Raw genomic sequence first — 16,892 nt, 5'->3', positions numbered from 1 at the left:
TTATTTTGTAATGGCCGGGGCACTTTTATTTAAACGGAAATGAAAGACAAATAGCGTGTGCTAGCTACATATCAAAGCGGTAAAGAGAACAGGCCACAAAGATAGAAAAGCTAAAAGTGAACTTTGCAAGAAGATTAATCAGAGGGCAAGCATGATAGTGGGCTAAACTCTTTAAAAGACGATGCTCCCCTTGGGAATGAGGGTGAGACTTGTTTTCATTTGTAGTCGATGGCATAAAACCTTCATGAAAGAAGAACTCACAATTAGGAACACAAAGAAATGCTGGTTTCTTCTTCAACCTTGTTAAATTACTTTATCAAAGTTGTTCAAGATCATGATTACAAAGCATTTGACTGTACCTCTTATTTTATGTAAATGGCTTTGCTCACAACTATATCTACAGAACACAGATGCAAGTTAACAAAACAAACAAAAAAAGCCAACTAAACGCCTTAATTTAACAAAGGAATCTCACAATGTGATCACAAGTCATGGTTTAGCTAAGGAGCTTCATCAAGAGCAAAACAGTCTGGAAAACAAGTAACCGTGACAACCTTGCACAACGTCCAGTAAAGGAGACGTCTGACACGCTTCACTAGCTTCACGATCCATCCATTTCTCTAAAATCGTTTCAGCGACAATAGCAATGCGATGCTGCATCACCGAAGCACCCATCGGTCCAACTAAGTTCAATCTCGTAGCAGCCGAGACAACATCTCTCAGCGTTACAAACAGATAAGCTCTCTGAGAAGTCTCGGAATCCATGCAGAGTAGACCACACACAAGCCCAAATATAGGTGCATGGTGGAAACACACGTTCTTGGACCCCAAAGAGGCGTCCCGAATCGTTTTCAGATTAGGGATCTCAGTGAAAACCGAAGCAGCTATACGAAACAACGCTGATCCTTGTGAAACAGAGGCCTTCGAAGAGACTTGGTTGGTTAAAGTGGCGTCAAGAGTTCGGTCTAGTTTGTGCCATGTCTCTAAATCAGGAGACTTGAGAGCAGAGTAGACAAAAGGAAGCAATAAGCTAGCCGTGTTATCCAACAGATGAATGATATGAGTTTCCAAATCTTCAGGAGATGAAACTAAACGAGTCTGAACAGCTGCTTCAAGACCAAAGGAATGAGCAAACCCTCCTGTTGGTAAAATTGAATCAAGTAATTGCCACTGACTCCACTGCGTAATACAAGATGCTCTTAACAACGCAACACCCTCGCTTCTTTCGTTTTCCTCAATCGTTTCTTCCATCAAGAGAATGCTGAAACAGAGAATTAACACACAAATTATGCATTTGTAATACACAGAAACCATGACAGCTCAGATCAGATTACAGATCAGAACTCAAGAATCATCTTTGTGAAACTTCAGAGCTCAGATCAGATTACAGATCAGACAAGACAACGAACTTGATCATATATATAAAGAGTAGTAGTCTCTGTGATACCACCAACCACAATCTATGAATGTGATTAAGCAAGCTAGCGATTTTTAAAAATTTGAGATAAATCTAAGAACAGAGCTACAACAGTGACTACAATATCAAAGATTCTCCAGAAAATAGAAAAGTCAGAGTCTTTAGATTCAAGTGAGCAAATTGATCAATCCAAAATATAGAAAAAGGAGAACATGAAAACAGAGTATGCTCCACGAGAAATCTAGAACCTAATCAAAATCATAAGATCTGAATCGAATGAGTAAAGCTTCTTTTCTAAAAATATAATTACCGAGAGGCGTAGAACGAAGATTGAGTGATATAGAGAGAGAGAGAGACTTCAGACTTCAGAGTCTCCTCGACGGATACAGAGGCGGAGGCATAACTCCGGCGGAAGACGAGACTAAGGCAGTGAATGGAAGACACAAATTTGCGGTTTTCAGGAAAAAAAAACCAAAACCGCCAATGTACACCCAATCAGAGCAAAAATAGTTAATATGTGTTTTTCAAAAAAAAAAAAAAAAAAACAAAAGCGGAATTGTCCAGCAGATAATGCCATGGACCGCCTTTCAAAAGTATAATGGGTAATAATACCCAGCGGTTTTTGGAACCGCAAACAGATAATGTTTTATTTAATGCTTTATTTAATTCTATATAATTGTACTATATAAGCGTATGTAACTATACTCTATCAACAAGCAAAAAAAAACATATCTCATATATTCCTTTTCTCATCTCTCTCGAGATTTCACCCATCACTTTGGTAATGTTTTTTTTTTTTAATCACTTCTCATATTTTATCATTTCGGTAATGTTTTTTTTAATCACTTCTCATATTTCATCACTTTGGTAATATTTTCTTTTTATTTTTTTCTGATGGATCGATCTCATTTTCTTTTTTTAAACATATCTCCTATTTTCTTTTTTTTTTTTTCAATCACTTCCCAATTTTATATAGGTTTTGTTTAATATATTTTCTTAATAAATTAATAAAAAATACACTTTTAAATGCTGTTAGATTTTAAATTTATAAAAACTGATTTAAAATGCAGTTTCCATGTTATGGATGCTAAAAAAATTTCGCAGATGTAACGACTGAGACGAACAATAACCAAAATTTTGAGTATGATATAGGTGACATTGGTGCAACAGAGATAGCAGATGGAGAAGCTATGATGCAAATAAAAGATACTATTGCAAATATGTTATGGGAAAATCAAAATAATCGATAAGTTTTTTAAAAAAATTGTATCTTTATATAGTTGAACTTTTTATCAATATGTCAAAAAAAAAATTACTTTTTGATCAACTATAGTATTTAAAGTTTATAAATACAATTATTTTTATTATTAATTCATAACATAAAATAATATACAAACATACTAATTATTAATAAATTTATTTATTATACATATATGTAATCTGCACCGCTTTTTCTTTTTTTACCATTCACACAATTAATATTGAACCGCAAATAGTTTTTTCACCAATCAAATATCATTCTGTACCGCTTATTTTGTATAAACCGCACTTGTCCCGCAAACCGCACGTACCGCAGTTAAACCGTACCACACTCCAAAACCGCTTTCCCCGCACAACCAAAACCGCGGTCACCATTCGGATTATAACAACCCACGTCACAAACCTGGTCATGCACTCACCTGCACACCACAAACAACAATTGAGATGCGTAAGTATTATCACAAATACTTAGTGAGGCAATCCTCCCATCTACTGGACTATACACACAAGCAACTGAGAAACCAACGCTTAACAAATGACAACCAAACACAAACAAACCAGGAAAAATCACGAAACAAGCAACTTGGTGTCGACCGACACCAGAGAGGTGTCGATCGACACTGGCCAAACATGGTGTCGACCGACACCTAACTGGTGTCTATCGACACTCCCTTCGCAGACGCGAACTGCACGAATCCGAACGACGAACCTCCGTTTCAATCCGCCTACAATCTGTCCCAAACTCTCCCAAAAGCCTCAGGAACCTATAATAACCATAACACAACCACCACAAACAAGAACAACACCACAAAACACAACAATCAAGCAAACAAAGGATTCTCAAGCTTAGATAAGCCATGGTCATGCACTCACCTTATCAACTGATTATAACAACCAATACAACCAGTTGAGACTCTCCTAACGTCTGAAACAGCCCAGCAACGCCCTACAACAAGCCATACAACCAAAAACGACTTATAGCAAAACTGGACAGAAACATCAGAAAAGAACAGTCTCAAAGACGAAACCCTAAAATAAAAACCAACCGTTAACTACCAAATCGCTCCGGTGAAAGGCTACCCCTAGACGTCACGAAGCTTCCCACAAAATTTCAGCACGATCAGGCACCACACGAGACCACGATCTCAGTTACAATCTCCGATGGTCCCAACTCGCGTCTGAGAAAACGTGTCTTACGAAACTGCCAATAACTCATGGAGTTTAAATCCAAATCTACTTCTGTAAAAAGGCGAATGACAATGAAAGACTTGNAGTTACAATCTCCGATGGTCCCAACTCGCGTCTGAGAAAATGTGTCTCACGAAAATACCAATAACTCATCGAGTTTAAATCCAAATCTACTTCTGTAAAAAGGTGAATGACGATGAAAGACTTGGAATAAACCTACTAAATTTCATTACCTTTGAAAACGATTTGATATGCCGAAACTGATTCCTCCCAAACCCTAACGATTCTGATCTTTCTCCTTTAATCTCCTTCACACCACAATAGGCTCTCTCCTCTCTCTCTATCTCTGAAAACGGCGACCAGACACCCTAAAACCCTTAATTTGTCGCTTCTCCACTAATATACTCGGTTTAGATAACTAAACCAAACCAACCAAACCAAAATTGCGAATTAAAACAAACCCGACGAACCCAGAAATAGTGGTGTCGATCGATACCACAAGGGTGTCGATCGACACTCCTACCAAAATCGCATAATCCGGTTCGTGGATGTTACAGAATTATCGAGAGGCGTAGAACGAAGATGAGTGATAGAGAGAGAAACTTTAGCGTCTCCTCGACGGATACAGAGGCGGAGGGATAACTCTGGCGGAAGACGAGACTAAAGATCGTAATTGTTAAAAATTTAATCCTATTATCATGTAGCATATTACAAAAATGTCATTACATTTTAATTAAATAACTAACAAAATAAAATCTTAAATTGGTTTATAAAATAGGAAAAAATAAGTTTGAAATTATTTAATAAAATTAGTTAACAGATTCTATTTATTGTTTCAGAAATCTTAAGAAACAATAACAAACTATTTAGAACAATTATAAAACCTAATTTTATTTATAAGACTAAGATTAAGTATTTAGATATCTAAATCGTTTAACAATGACAAATATATTTTAAAACTAAGATACAATATTGCTTATATTTTAAAAATATATATCTATATACTTATTTAAGTAATGTTGTTAGAACTGTAACCAGCTTTGATGTGGCATATTGCAAAAGCATTGTATTTTAATTAATCTAATAACAAACAAAAAAAAATTCTATCTTTTACAAAATAATAAAACAATATTTTAAAAAATATTTAATGAAATTATTTAATACATACTATTGCTTCAGAAATTTTACGAAACAATAACAAAATATTTAATTGGCTAAAATTTTTTTTTTTTGATACGCGATATTCACTATATAAACAATACTAAGTGTATTATGTTGACAATATACATATACATAATCTAATTATAATTTTCATATATAAAGTTAATATATACTAACATCTTATACCAATAACTGCAATTTGTAAATTTGGTATATTAAGATCTTTAAACACTATCATATCAATTTGTAATACTAGATCACATGTCAATACATGTTGTGTTAGGTTTTTTATAGACTTTACCGAATGTTATTTTTGTAGATTTTTTGTTTGGGAATGTTTTGTTGACATGCCATAGACGACATTTGCTTTATTTATGGAGGTTTTTTACTATTACATAAGAACAATGAACACATACATATTTTAGTGATATCAAACAAATACATACATACATATTTTGTATATGATTAATTATGTAGAAAATAAAAGAATAATTTAGGAGTTTCCGTAATTTAGTGCCATGATGGCCATTTCAAATTGCATAAATTCCATTTACATGGTGAAGGTTTTCTAAAATTATCTTCATGACCGTTTTGTTGTTTCTTGCAGCCTTTTTTACAAGTTTCTTCACATACTGTAGGAGTAGGTTTCTTCGACGATTTCGAACACTGTTGGAGGCAATGCTTCACACACATTTCTACATTGTTTGAATGAACAATGTGTGCTGAAAACATCATTGTCAATATAGTTACAACCATGAAAACACTCCATGTTTTCTTCAACGATTGAGTTGCCATGTTACAACTCTTTTTCTTTTTCACCTCTGTTTATAGTTATGAAAAAGATGATTTGGTGGGTAATGTTGGGTTAGTCTTGGTGTTTTATATAGTAAAATTAGTGCTGTCCATTTTTAGCAACAGGCTTTAAATTTTGGTTATTGTTTCTCTCTCGTGTGATGTATACAGCCAATTAACTTTGTACAATTTAGTTGTGTTTTACCTTTTTAGTTAACAGATTACTACCATGAAATAACAGTTTTTGATATTTATGGCGTTTTGGTTTATTCTGTAACCACATGTTGTTACAAATATTTATTTGTGGGAGCACATATATATATATATATATATATATATATATATATATCAATATTCAATAAAATATATATATATATATATATCAATATTCAATAATATATATATATCAATATTCAATAATATATATTGGAATAATCTACTTAAATGCATGCATGGTTCAGTAATATATGTGAATGAATGCGTACCATCATTATAACGTATTAACGTAACAAGATCCGAATCCAAATCTGTTAAACTTGATCACAACTAACAACATCTCTTAGCTCAAAAGAGACGTAACTGTGCAGGATCTCGATCGATATCGCTATACTGTCGTCTTATTCTATTTGTTTTCTTTCCTTTTCCCATGTGACGCTAAATGTTCGATTAAAAACACTTAACAAAAAGAAAAACTTTATGATTTTTTTTTTAAAATTAAAGACTCTCGAACTGAAAATAGTGAAGTGGCCCACAAATATGATACAGTAAAATCTTAATAAATTAATACTCTTTAAATTAAAAAATTATTTCAGTCCCAAGTTGGTTGAGTGTAAAAAATAACAGAATTCGATAAAATAATAAAAATAATAACATGTGGAAATCTTACGTAAACATATGGTCCCATTAGTATTATAAATTAATAATGATATAAACAAAAAAATATATATATAAGAAAGATTAGTGAAATTTGATTCTAGTTCTAGTGTTATTTTTCTATTCTTGAATTTGCATTCTTGTTGGAGCTCATATATATATATATTTTTTTTTCAAAAAAATATGTGCTATTACATATGAGGACAACGAAGATCATATATAAAGAGTAATAATCTCTATGATACCACCAACCACAATCTAGGGATGTTATTAAGCAAGGTCTCAACTTCAAACAAAAAAAGAAGTGATTTTTAAAACTTGAGATAAATCTAAGAAATTGGAACGAGCTACGACAGTGACTACTATATCAGAGATTCTCCAAAAAAAAAAACAAAAAATCAGATTCTTTAGATTCCAGTGAGCAAATTAATCATTCCAAAATATAGAAAAAGAAGAAGATGAAAACAGAGTATGCTCAACGAGAAATCCATAACCTAATCAATCATAAGATCTGAATCGAATGTGTAAAGCTTTTTTTTTAATAGACTTACCGAGAGGCGTAGAACGAAGATGAGTGATAGAGAGAGACACTTTAGCGTCTCCTCGACGGATACAGAGGCGGAGGGATAACTCTGGCGGAAGACGAGACTAAAGATCGTAATTGTTAAAATTTAATCCTATTATCATGTAGCATATTACAAAAATGTCATTACATTTTAAGTAAATAACTAACAAAATAAAATCTTATATTGGTTTATAAAATAGGAAGAAAAAATTTCGAAATTATTTAATAAAATTAGTTAACAGATTCTATTTATTGTTTCAGAAATCTTACGAAGCAATAACAAACTATTTAAAACAATTATAAAACCTAATTTTATTTATAAAACTAAGATTAAGTATTTACATATCTAAATCGTTTAACAATGACAAATATATTTTAAAACTAAGATTCAATATTGCTTATATTTTAAAAATATATCTATATACTTATTTAAGTAATGTTGTTAGAACTGTAACCAGCTTTGATGTGGTATATTACAAAAGCATTTTATTTTAATTAATCTAATAACTAACAAAAAAAATCTATTTTTTACAAAATAATAAAACAATATTTTAAAAATTATTTAATGAAATTATTTAATACATTCTATTGCTTCAGAAATTTTACGAAACAATAACAAAATATGTAATTGGCTAAAAATTATTTTTTTTGATACGCGATATTCACTATATAAACAATACCAAGTGTATAATGTTGACAATATACATATACATAATCTAATTATAATTTTCATATATAAAGTTAATATATACTAACATATTATACCAATAATTGCAATTTGTAAATTTGGTATATTAAGATCTTTAAACACTATCACATCAATTTGTAATACTAGATCACATATCAATACATGTTGTTTAGGGTTTTTTTGTAGACTTTACCGAATGTATAATTAATGAATTTGATATTGCACCCAAACCAAAATAGTAGTACCCGACTACGGGTCAAAATCGAAGTATGAATTTAATTGAATTAAATATATAGTATATTTATTAATTCAACTTGATTTGATTTTTTACCGTTCAATTCAAACCAAACGAGAACTGACTGTGTTTTGGTCTAAACAAAATCACCAATCCTAATGTATGTAGTATATTTGGGTCTTTTCTTTTATCTTGTTTTTTTTTTGGATTGTTTTGTTGACATGCATAAACGCCCCATCAATTGTACAATACCGACCTAACAGGACCAGTATCCACCATAAAAACTACTTGTTTTATGGAAGTATCTATTTCATAAGAACAATGAAAACATACATATTACATATCAGACGAGTATAGTGGTATCAAACAAATACATACGTACATATGTTATATACGTTAATTATGCAGAAAATAAAAGAATAATTTAGGAGTTTCCGAAGTTCAGGACCATGGCCACCAGTTGCATAAATTTTGTCTACATGATGTGGAGACATGCGAATAACCAGGAGGGATAATAAAATCATCTTCCTTATCGATTAGTTGTTTGTTGCAACCATTTTTGCAAATTTCTTTACATATTGTAAGAGTAAGTTTTTTTCGGTGATTTCGAACACTGTTGGAGGCAATGATATAGTATATGGGTCTTTTCTCTTATCTAGTTTCTTTTTTGTTTGGGAATGTTTTGTTGACATGCATAGACGACACTTGTTTTATTTATGGAAGTTTTTTACTATTTCATAAGAACAATGAACACATACATATTATATGTCAACGAGTATAGTGATATCAAACAAATACATACGTACATATTTTATATACGATTAATTATGTAGAAAGAAAAAGAATAATTTAAGAGTTTCCGTAATTCAGGGCCATGATGGCCATTTCCAGTTGCATGAATTCCATTTACATGGTGAAGGGGCAACCAAACCATCTTCCTTACCGTTTTGTTGTTTGTTGCAGCCTTTTTTGCAAGTTTCTTCACATACTGTAGGAGTAGGTTTCTTCAACGATTTTGAGCACTGTTGGAGGCAATGCTTCACACACATTTCTACATTGTTTGAATGAACAATGTGTCCCGAAAACATCATCGTCAATATAGCTACAACCATAAAAACATTCCATGTTTTCTTCAACGATTGAGTTGTCATGTTACAACTCTTTTTCTTTTTCACCCTCTGTTTATAGTTATAAAGAAGATGATTTGGTGGGTAATGTTGGGTTAGTCTTGGTGTTTTTTATATAGTAAAATTAGTGCTGTCCATTTTTAGTAATAGGCTTTAAATTTTGGTTATTGTTTCTCTCTCGTGTTATGTATACAGCCAGTTAACTTTGTACAGCTTAGTTGTGTTTTACCTTTTTAGTTAACAAATTACTACCATGAAATAACAAATTTTGATATTTATGGCATTAATTTTGGTTTATTCTGTAACCAAATGTTGTTACAAATATTTATTTGTGGGAGTACATATATGTATCAGTATTCAATAATATATATTGGAATAATCTATTTAAATGAATGCGTACCAACATTATAACGTAACAAGATCCGAATCCAAATCAGTTAAACTTGATCACAACTCACAACATCTCTTAGCTCAAAAGAGACGTAACTTTGTAGAAATCTCGATCGATTGCTATACTATCGTCTTATCCTATTTGTTTTCTTGCATTTTCCTATGTGATGCTAAAATTTTCAATTGAAAACACTTAACAAAAAGAAAATTTTTAGGATTTCTTTTTTATTAATTAAAAACTCTCGAATTGAATACAGAGAAGTGACCCACAAATATGATATACCCATACCATAAAATCCCATAATGGCAACATGACTTGAATCCTACCCAAAGATTCTCCATTCCTCACATGTGCTCATTCTTTTTTGTTTTTGTTTTACTTCACTTTTTCTTATGTAAAAAAAGGCCCTTTCTTTCATAGTGTGTTCTCTAGTTAACCGTGTAGGACTACTTTCATTACCTCAAAAATTGATAAGATTGTATAAATTACAAGGATCAATATGGCCATGTGAATATTTATCAAGAAGTGGACTGAACAAGACTTTTATCGAATAAATTAAGCAACAACAATAAACTGAAATCTATGTTCAGGCATAACGTTGTGTTTAGGGAAAGCTCTTTAGTTAATTTAAATTGTTTACATATTATTAGCAAAACTATAGTTTTACAAGCCCAACACCCAAAACAACTCTTTTCAATCAACATTTTCACATTTTTTCTTTTGGATCAATAATGGATATATATAAACCACTCGGACAACAAATAAATAATGAAATTTTCTTAATTATGAAAAGTTAATTAACAATCTCTTACTTTGAAAAATTCAAAATATAAATAAACCGATGTTTTCTTTTATTTTTAATTTGTCATGGTCGGACCCATCCAATCGAACTGGTCCATATTGGTTTGAGAAACACTGTTATTAATTAAGTCATATACTACTAATAGCTTTTTGATCATTGTGAGCAGTATAGTGTAAAGGAAGTATGTGGGATGGTCTAACTGAAAAAGTCATGATGCATTGAAACTCATCACTACGCAAACATATCACCTGTCAATGTTTGGGTCTTTAGGGCATGTGCATCAGTTAGGACTGATATTTGGTCCTTCAAATATTTTATTCTTATTTTAAGAGTTTCTTAGGTTTGGTATAGCATTGGTGTCCTTCACAGTTGGTCCCCTGAAAAAAAAAATAGTATTTTTAATTTAAAAAATTAATTATTTAAATAAATAAGTAAAAACATATTAAAGTTTTAATTTAAATAAAACATATAACATTGACATTAAAAACATAAGAAAATTACAAAGTTACAAAAACTTGAAAAAAAAACAAAATATACAATTAAAACATAAAAGATAAATCATAATTGGATTGGATTGTTTTAGTTTTAGTGGTAAATCATAATTCTAATGATCTTCTCCAATGGTTTCTACAAGATTATTGCAAAACTTGCAACATGTTTTCGACATAATATTTTCCCAAGTTCCTAATAAGAACTTAAATTTGCGACGGCTTACATAAGTCGTAACAAGTTATGACAAATTTGCGAAAAGAATGTAGTAGCAACTAATATGGTTTAATTAATGAAAACAGAGACAGGGATGAAAAGAGCAAATATTTGTAAATCAGAAATGTAAACCAAGATGAAAACTCAAAGTCAATTTTAACAACATAAATAACGAATATGTGGATTGTATATTGCAAATGCAAGAATTATAAAAGAAACAGCAGATAGAGTATTGGAAATACAGGGAACAAACACCCTCAAGTGACTAAAATCTACAAGACAAGGCAAGTGTTCAATAAAACCTCTGTATCATTTTGACATTTACAAGAGTTACATAAGCGAGGAGGACCATCCATGACATGTAACCTCAAACTCACTCTCATGTTCATTGCAAAAACCAAGACTGGAAACTGAAAGGATGCGACTGAGTTGATTTACAAAAACAGTGGTCTGTTTCAGGTGTATCTAGTAACTACCAAAAACCAAAGAAAATCAAGAGAATCAAGAAGAGACAGAGATCCTTAAAAGAGCTTAGCGTTTTTCATCCAAAGAGCTCGACGGAGGCGCTTAGATTGTTTCCTGAAATGAAATGCATTATCTTTGCATTGTTGCTGTTTTATCAACAAGAAGCTCAATCCTATCACCTCTCTCCATTATCTTCTCAATGTTCTCAACCATGACTGATCGAATCTGTAAAACCCGAAAACACAACAATGAGAAAGCTAATACACTTAATAAGAATTAATACACATCCACCAAAGACAGATATAGAGAAGCATATGAGCTAAAGAAGAATTGTTTACCTCACTGACTTCTCCTCTAACACGATTGAGAGTATCAACACTAGGATTACTAGAGAAGAACTCCATCTGCTGATGCAAAACCCTTGAGAATTCATCATTCATTGCATAAGCTGGAGCCTGATGCGCCACTTTTCTATAGTTTTTCATAAACCTCATATGAATATCTTCCAAATACGAAAATGGAATCCTCCCTACAAAATCCAATCACCACCAACACCAACACCATAAACATAAAGAGAAGACCTTAAAACTACAAAATCAAATACAAGAAAAACTTCAAATCCATGGCAAATTTCAATAACCATAAATCTCAAAACATATCCAACGATTGGGAGAAAAATCTTACTTCCGAAGGTATCATTGGCCATACAGAGAAAGGTAAGACCATAGGATCTAAGAATATGGAAGATGTAACGGTCTTGTGAGAAACAAAGTCTTTCATCGGCCATCTCCAGTGAAAGCTTCTCGAGGATCCGTCGCACCACGGCGCCTGTGTTTCCCGTAACGGCGCTGAATTCCGCTAATACCACCTGGTGAGATTGGAACCGGCGGATACTCTTCTAGATGATACCGCAGATTGATTCGTCTGACGAAATTAACTACCGGGAAAACAAGTCTCCGTCGAGAGAGAAAGAAACAAGAAAGAGAGAGTCGGAGATAAAAAAAAAAAAGAAGTCGATGAGGAAAAAACAACACAAATATCTCACACGCAGACACGTGTAACGACGGACAATGGAAAAAACGTCCCCTACGAAGAAACGTTTCTTCGATATATATCGAAATTAGATTTAAATTAAATCACTTAATTGCAACGGACGGTCTTCAAGGACACCGATGCAAATGCCCTTAGCTCTTGATATTGAAGCCTGTCTTCTTCTTTTTTATTTTTTTTTAGATCACGTGAACGCTCAATTTTTTTGACCAACAAATCAAATGGACCCCTTTTTATGTTCACATCCAAAGAGACCCCAACTTTTAAAAATGAGGTCAATCTAGCTCCCAAACTTTAATCATGATTTATTTACTTACTAAATTCCCATTTGGATAAGCACGTGATATGAAGTTTGTGAAGAGAAATAGTAGCAGAAGACTTATAGTTTGAGCAATTTTCAAGATGATTAGCAAATAGGGAGAAATTTCATCAAACCCTAAGCTAAATCTGATCTTTTGTTTCGCCCAAAGAAGAAAGAATTGCATATGAAGCGATATATAGTCTTGATAATGGAGAATTGCCCATGTGATGTGAGAGAGCCATTTTATAAATTGATCAGAAAACATAATAATTCTCTCACACGGAAATAAAATGACAACTAAAATAATATATACAACACATGAGTCTATCCATTTAATTATCAACTCATTTTGGTTTGAGCTGAAATTTCACAATGATTTATATATCCATTAATTATAGAGAAACTACTTAGAATATTACATAAAAATAGGTTTATTACTAGACTAACACGTTGAGATTTCTGTCTTACTAGAATAACACATAAAAGTTTACAAATTACCTCTATACCTGAGTTGTGTGTTTTATTACGTTTTATGTCATTTCTAATTAAATTTGTCTTTGATTATCAAGAGAAAGAAACAAAAAAACTTTGATGAATCATTCTCATTTTGTTGGGATTCTCTTAAATTTGGGTTGGTAAAAAATATCAGATTGACGTAGTTTCAGATCTAGTTTTAGATCAAATTTGAGTTGGTAAAAAACATCAGATTGACAAAATTTGGGTTCACTTGCTCTCTCAGAACAAAGTTTCAGATCTAGTTTTTTGTCTGAGTTATCGTCGGAGTAGCAACAACAAGAGTGAGCAATCTTTCACTCCCGTCAGCGCAGCGGTGGGTTTCTGACAAGCAACGCGGCAGTGACGCATCCACGGTGGCTGGGACGTGTGTTGCAGAGCGGCGGTTCTCTGGAGTCGACTCGGAGGTTTCTGATTTCTTTTGGGTGTTTCTTGTATATATCTCTTCTTAACGCGTCTCTGTCTCTCGCAGGTGCTTTTTGGAAGCGTGGCTTTCGACTCTGAAATCGCAACTTCTTCTAGGGTTTGATGATCTCTATACATTGATTTCTACATTCTAGGGTTTTTTTTCTTCACTCGAATTTCTTTTAGTTCCTATTATTGTTAATCCAAATTGATTGATTGATTGTGGATAACCCAAACAGAGAAAAGTGAAGAGTGAAGAGCGAAGAAGATTCAGAGCAGAATTAGGGTTTCCGATTGATTAATTACCCAAACAACAACAACGACATCTTCAATTGTATAATTCATCTTCTTCCCCATCCATCATCGTGTAAGTTATTATTCCGAGATTTTCTCTTCATTTTCTCTTATCTCATCTTTATCGTTGTTGAGTATCTTCTCTTGTCTTCTTCTAATTCTCTATGTGCAGATCGGGGTGAGATGGTTTGATGAGTGAATGATGTTTCAGAACTTGGGGATTTATGGTTTGTCTTCTAATTTTCTCTTTTTTAAAGTTGTTTTTGTTCAATTCACACTTGCAAATTAACTATGTATATGGTTTTTTTCTAATTCTGTATATGTGCAGGTCAGTGATGGATTGAAGAATGAAGAAGAAGAAAGACTTGAAACTGCTTAAGGTTTGTTTCATGATGATCCGAACAAAAACAACAATGGTAAAAAAAATCCTCTTCTTGTAAGTACAATTTCATGTTAGATTTTGTTTTTCATTGATAAAACATACATCACCTTCTCTTCTCAACAGGATCGTTGATGAATTAGCAAGATATGGTGCCAAGTGATGATCGGAGGAGGAGCAAGCTGTTTCTTTCCATGGTTATTTCATTGTAAGTTAACTCTATTCTTCTCTCTTGCTTCTTCTCACTTGGAGTAAAACAGAGACATATTCAGTGATCCTAATGGAAGTTATAAGATTCTCTTAATTCTGAGGTTTCTGTTCACTTATTATGATTCTTGGATGGCTTTTTTTTTTTTGCAGTTACTGTACATGGCCTCGCATCTTCTGCTTCATGCCAAGGTTTGGCTTACCTCTGTTGAAGTTAGGGTTTTTATCTTGTAGGCTTGGCTTGGTCACCGTTTAATCTCGGTTCTGACTTTGTAAGGACGTTAGTTTTCTCTTCATCTTTCTTTTGATTTAGCTTTTCGTAGATTCTTTCGCTTTGTTATGATTTCTTCTTATTCTATGATTTCAGGTTTTCGACATCTGATTCAAAAGGAGTTAATGGGCGGGCCTTGAGGAATCAGAATTAAAGGTTGGTTTACTTGGTACTAATAAACCTTGTTTTGCTTAGTTAGGGTTTACTTACTACATATGACTTTGTGTTTTGTTTTTTTGCAGATTGAATCATTCCATACCTTTTGCTACCGTAGATGCCGAGGAGCAATCTGGTGCTCATAGTGCTGAAGTACAGAGCTTTGGTGCATATTTACTACTCAGATTGAATTTTGTATTTGGTTCTTAAAGCTTCTTACTAAAGTCGCTGATGAGTAGTACTCTCTGAGCTTTACTTTCTTATTATGTTTGTAGTGATGGATCTTCGAATTACAACATGCTTCTAGATCCTCTAAATGGAAAGCGATTGTCATCATCTCAGGTCGGGTCCCCAGTTCAAGTCTCCTGATTATAACGGGTTCTTAACGCTACTCTAAAACACAAGAGCTACGTACGGTAAGAGATTTTCTTTTACATTTTGATAAACACATCTCCATTATCCTGGTTCCTCGTTATCAGTTTCAATCTTAATTGTCTCTTAATCTTTCTTTCGAGTTAGCTTTTCATTGGTTCTTTTGCTTTATTATGACTTCTTCTTGTTCTGTGATTTTAGGTTTTCAACAGCTGATTCAAATGGAGTTAATGGATCAATGTCGATTCTCAGGTTTGGTTTATTTTCAGTTTCTTAAACATTCTGGTTTTTTGCTTGATTGATCTTATCTCACCATTTTGCAGGTTCTTACTGTTTTTGTTTGCAAAGAGACCTGGGATAGCATATCACGCGAAGGCTCACACACTAGTTTTGTCTCTTCTGTGGTATTTGTTCTTCTACTGTAAGTTCTTCTTTTTTTATGTTTCTTCTGAGTTCTCTCACCGTTTGATAAATTAATTGGTATCATCAACTCAACTGTTCGTCTTCTAGTTAAATTTCCTCTCTGACGTCTCTATTTATTTTACTGCAGGATTCAGATTGTTTTTGTTTTTGTGTTTCCAACGGGACATGTGGAAGACCAGCAGCACATCGTCCACACACACACTCAGTAGGGTTTCGTTTCTTCTGTGGTATTTTGTATCATTCTACTGTAAGCTCTTAATTTTATTACTTTATGTTTATTCTGAGTTCTCACCGTTTGATTGGTAGTATCTTACTCTTTATCTTATGCCCTGAATCGAATTGTTATTGTTCACCGAAATTGGAACTTGGGCTCTGTGTTATTTTTTACTTGCCTCCTCAAAATTGTGCATATCACTCACTGTGTTTTGTCCGCTGTCTTCTCTCTGCAATTGCTTGCTGGTAAGTGGTAAGAAGGTTACTGTACTGCTACGTGACAGTCCTCAGAGGTATGGTTAAGATTTTTAAAAACGTTTTAGCATCATGTTATGGTTTTCTTATATCATAATTATTCAACACCCCTTGGTTATGAGTGATCTTTTCTTTTTTTTTTTCTTGTTACAGGTGCATCCGTATTATATGTAGCTAGCTACTGGGAACAAGAACTCTAAACGAGAAGCTATCATGGTTCCTGGACGAGGGTGGTGAAGGCACAATTCAAAAATGTTGGAGCTGATTGCCATCTATGCTCTACCCATTAAGTAGGTAACTCCCACTATATACTTTGCTTTAAGTTGTGTTTTGATTTACTACCCACATGATTACGGATTGCTCTCTGTTCATGTTCATGTTTTG

At 33.0% G+C, this 16,892-nt stretch overlaps 1 protein-coding gene, 1 long non-coding RNA gene and 1 pseudogene across 3 annotated transcripts; 1 reads left to right on the top strand and 2 right to left on the bottom strand.

Annotated features, from left to right (window-relative positions):
• On the bottom strand, positions 1–1,951 carry LOC104756527 (urease accessory protein F-like). 2 transcript variants are annotated; one of them, XR_762309.2, is made up of 4 exons: positions 1,728–1,951; positions 476–1,261; positions 360–397; positions 1–240 (listed from the first exon to the last, which is right to left on the bottom strand). XR_762309.2 is itself a non-coding variant. In XM_010479128.1 (2 exons), the coding sequence occupies exon 2, from the start codon at positions 1,249–1,251 to the stop codon at positions 514–516; it is 738 nt and encodes a 245-aa protein (XP_010477430.1). In that variant the 5' UTR covers positions 1,252–1,261; positions 1,728–1,951; the 3' UTR covers positions 281–513. The 2 variants fall into 2 exon arrangements, 1 of the variants encoding a protein (XP_010477430.1); XM_010479128.1 differs by lacking the exon at positions 1–240 and having other exon boundaries at positions 281–1,261.
• On the bottom strand, positions 11,374–12,537 carry LOC104756526 (annotated as a pseudogene).
• Positions 15,059–15,378, top strand: LOC104756525. The gene is made up of 3 exons (XR_762308.2): positions 15,059–15,098; positions 15,186–15,245; positions 15,332–15,378. It is a non-coding gene; the product is annotated as an uncharacterized LOC104756525 (long non-coding RNA).

Source organism: Camelina sativa, chromosome 17, assembly GCF_000633955.1.
Source record: "Camelina sativa cultivar DH55 chromosome 17, Cs, whole genome shotgun sequence".
NCBI classification, from domain to species: Eukaryota; Viridiplantae; Streptophyta; class Magnoliopsida; order Brassicales; family Brassicaceae; genus Camelina; species Camelina sativa.
Note: the sequence above shows the minus strand (reverse complement) of the source record. Positions and strands in the feature narration are given on the sequence as shown.

Coding starts and splice junctions, on each gene's coding strand:
- LOC104756527 (XM_010479128.1), bottom strand. CDS start 1,251: ATGGAAGAAACGATTGAGGAAAACGAAAGAAGCGAGGGTGTTGCGTTG.